Raw genomic sequence first — 3,162 nt, 5'->3', positions numbered from 1 at the left:
GAGACAAGACCTAGAGAGTTTGGGGGGAACTGGGGCTCCCTGTCCCACACCCTAGCTGCCCATGTCCAGTTGGGGGCCCCAGCCCCCTTCCTCCCAGCTCAGTCAATACTTGAATTCCCATCATGGGCACTTTCAATCCAGAATGCTGGGTCTTGGGTTTTTTAATTCATCTTTTCACAAAATGTGGGCTTTTAAAAGAAATATTCCTACAGTGAATTTTTTTAAATCCCTGTCCCCAGGGAGGGTGGGAGCTGTTGCTAGACCTGCCTCAATTAGGCCAATTTTCCCTGATCCCCTCAGTACCCCCATAGATCCTGCCTCCACCCAATTCCCCACAAAGCACCACAGGCAAGAGACCTGGATTCAAGTGCCACTGACCCCATGGCTCTGGTTCACCCCTGCCCCCTCAACCAGTGTCTTCACATGTACGATGCTATGTGGGGTGGTGACCAGACCCCTCTTGCCTCCACAACTTACAGCTTCTACCCAGCCCCAAGACTACCCAGTATTTTATTGTCCAGACCCATGGCAGGGCCACCGGGCAGGACAAGGGAACAGGGGAGAGAACAATGGATACTCTTTGGGTTTTTTTTTTTTGTTTTTTTGGTTTTTTTTTTTTAAAGAAAATACAGTTTATTTCAGGCTTACAGAAACTTTTAGAGCACTGCTGTGCTCCATTTGTCCATCTGTTTATTTGTCCAAAGTACCAGGCTGCAAGCGTGGGCCCAGAAACTGTTCCCTTGCTGAGTTCTGAAGCTCAGCTACCAGAAGGCTGATGCCAACGCTACTTACAGAGTAAACAATAAGGTATTATTTATTGAGGTCTTAAGCCTCATCCCTAGACTTGGATGGGATGGAAATAAGAGTTTGTTAAAAGGTTGGAAGAGACAGAAAATAAAGCCCAGGTCCCCCAAGCTCACCACCTTGCCAAGGTCTTAAGACTTCCTGAAGGAACTCAGGGCTGGAGGCTGGGGTGTAGGGAGTGTTCCCAGAAGGCTCCAATTTCTGGGCAGGGGTACAGAGCTGCTGTGTGTGTGTATACACGGGTGAAGAGTGGGAGAGGTACTACAGCTTTCACTTATATCAACTAATCTTTCAGTTGCGTGTTCATGTCACCATTCCTGACCCAGCAAAAGTATTGGTTCCCTTATGCTGAGTATTGGTTCTGTTGGTCCTCTCTCTTCACAAGTCTACCTGCCTACTGTCAACAAGTATTTAGCTTCTCCTCCAGCCACACCCATACCCATTCATCCTTCCTTCTTCACAATGCACCCAAGAGGCACTGTGCTGGAAAACCAGGCCTTATCATTCAGGTAGTAACTTAAGGCCCAAGGGGATACAGTGAACCAGGTTCCATCAACCCAAGACAAAGGACCCTAGGGCTCTTCTTCCCCTGGAGGGAGCTGGACAGGGAAATAGGGAGAAGGTGGAGATGAGATAACCAGTCCAGAGGTCCACAACCCTCCAAAAAAAATCTCAAAACAACTAGCAAACAAGGGCCCAAACCATTTGTGGCCCCACTCATTTCTTTCTCCGGACGATGGTCCAGCCATCCTCCACTATATCCTCTTCCTTAATAGTCTGGGAGTCTGGACCAGAGGGTTCAGGCTGGCGGCTGACTCCATCTGTAGCTGCCCCATCATTCACAGCTGTGACCTGGAAGAGAAATGCAAAAGAGCTAAAAGCAACACCTCCCAGATGTGGCCACTGGAGACCCAGGCTCTCCTCCCAGCTTTGCAAGGATTGGCTGTGTGACCTTAGGTAAGTTCCCTGCCCTCTCTAGATAATGCAACCACCACCACCCCACCCCCATCACTTCCCTGTGAAGCTAGTTGATCTCCCAGAAAAGTGAAAATATCTGCATCTCCCCCACACAAGGGGCACCCCTTTACCTCCATCTCCTCCACATTGTCTGCATCATCCTTATCCGTCTCTCTAGCTGTTGTAAGTGCAGTGGCTCTAACCTCGCACTTTTTTTGAGTGATGTGGGAGGCCATCTCCTTCAGAGCAGTGCCATCACCCCTCTGGAAGTGGTGGAACAGGGTCTGCAGCTGTTGACTCACCTATCAAAACATTTAACCAGCTTGGATTTTTCTAGAGAACCTACAATACAACCAGCCCGTATTTGCAGCAAAAGTGGGGCGGGGTTTGGAATTTTCCAGAAGAAAATGGGGCTCTTTTCTCCCCTAAAGAGTTCACTAATGAAAAATCCACATATGAAGGGCTCAGGTAAGGGCCTGAAGCTTTGAAAGAGGGCCTCCTAGCAGGGAAGGCACTGGAACTGGTTTTGAAAGATGTAAGATGTAAAAAGGAAAGAAATCCCAGCAAGGGGAGTGATAGTGACCAGAGCAGGGGTGGAAATGTACCTGGCCTGACCTGCCCTTGGGATGGGGGTGAAGAACAGACCTGACTAAGAATGATATATGGAGTGAAATAAAAGAGTAGAGACAGGGTTTGGAAAGGCCTAGGACGATTAGACTTTTTCCACTGGGCAATAGGTAGTCATAAAGAATTCTTGTGCAAGACTTAGGAATGGTTGGAATCAAGAATCTTGGCCTAAAATAGATACTTTGGAAGAAAGACTGCAGGCAGGGAGATGGCAGTTGTGTCCACGACATGCTCACCTGGGGCAGACTCCCATCCTCTACAACCGTGTCAAATTCATTTGTCATGAGCTCTCCAAGGAAGTCTTCCACCTCATTTAGCTCCAAGTCAGCTGAGTAGAAAAGGATAGGGCCCTCTGGTCAATGATCAGCCAACTTCATCACTTCTGCCTGCTACTCTTCAATACCTACCTGCTGGGTCTACATTTGGTTGGTGGGTAAAGGGTCCAAACAGTGAGCCTTTTATTTGCTAAACTGTTCCACATTCCAAGTTTTAACATCACTTTTTTTTTTTAATTGAGAGACCCTTCACAACTTTGTCTCCACTGATATAGGTGGGCACAGACCAACGAGATAAGAAGAAATGGATATAAGTATTTGCAATGATGAAATCATCATAGCCTTGACATCAACATATTGTGACTGCCTAAACCCTCCTCTCTGGGCTTCAGTTACCTTATGAGCTCATGCTCTTTTTCTTTAATTAGAGAATTACTCAAAGTCTTTCACAAAGCTCCTTGTTCTATCTTCCTTTTGGTAGAGTTCATTCCCCCTTGGC

The 3,162-nt window shown here is 47.4% G+C and overlaps 2 protein-coding genes across 2 annotated transcripts in view; one reads left to right on the top strand and one right to left on the bottom strand.

The window, feature by feature from the left end:
• FGD1 (FYVE, RhoGEF and PH domain containing 1) overlaps positions 1-776 on the top strand; it is a 40,976-nt gene extending 40,200 nt beyond the window's left edge. Inside the window, exon 20 of the mRNA XM_015598388.1 lies at positions 624-776. Within this exon, the coding sequence (XP_015453874.1) occupies positions 624-776 (153 nt within the window). The remainder of the gene's footprint in view (positions 1-623) is intronic.
• The window catches only part of TSR2 (TSR2, ribosome maturation factor), a 4,637-nt gene continuing 2,111 nt past the window's right edge, over positions 637-3,162 (bottom strand). Inside the window, exons 3-5 of the mRNA XM_025040940.1 lie at positions 2,625-2,716; positions 1,893-2,063; positions 637-1,656 (exon numbers count right to left, since the gene is read on the bottom strand). Coding sequence (XP_024896708.1) covers positions 1,522-1,656; positions 1,893-2,063; positions 2,625-2,716 — 398 coding nt within the window. The 3' untranslated portion in view covers positions 637-1,521. The remainder of the gene's footprint in view (positions 1,657-1,892; positions 2,064-2,624; positions 2,717-3,162) is intronic.

Source organism: Pteropus alecto, unplaced genomic scaffold (assembly GCF_000325575.1).
Source record: "Pteropus alecto unplaced genomic scaffold, ASM32557v1 scaffold249, whole genome shotgun sequence".
In the NCBI taxonomy this organism is placed as follows: domain Eukaryota; kingdom Metazoa; phylum Chordata; class Mammalia; order Chiroptera; family Pteropodidae; genus Pteropus; species Pteropus alecto.
This window is presented reverse-complemented; position numbering and strand designations above follow the sequence as displayed.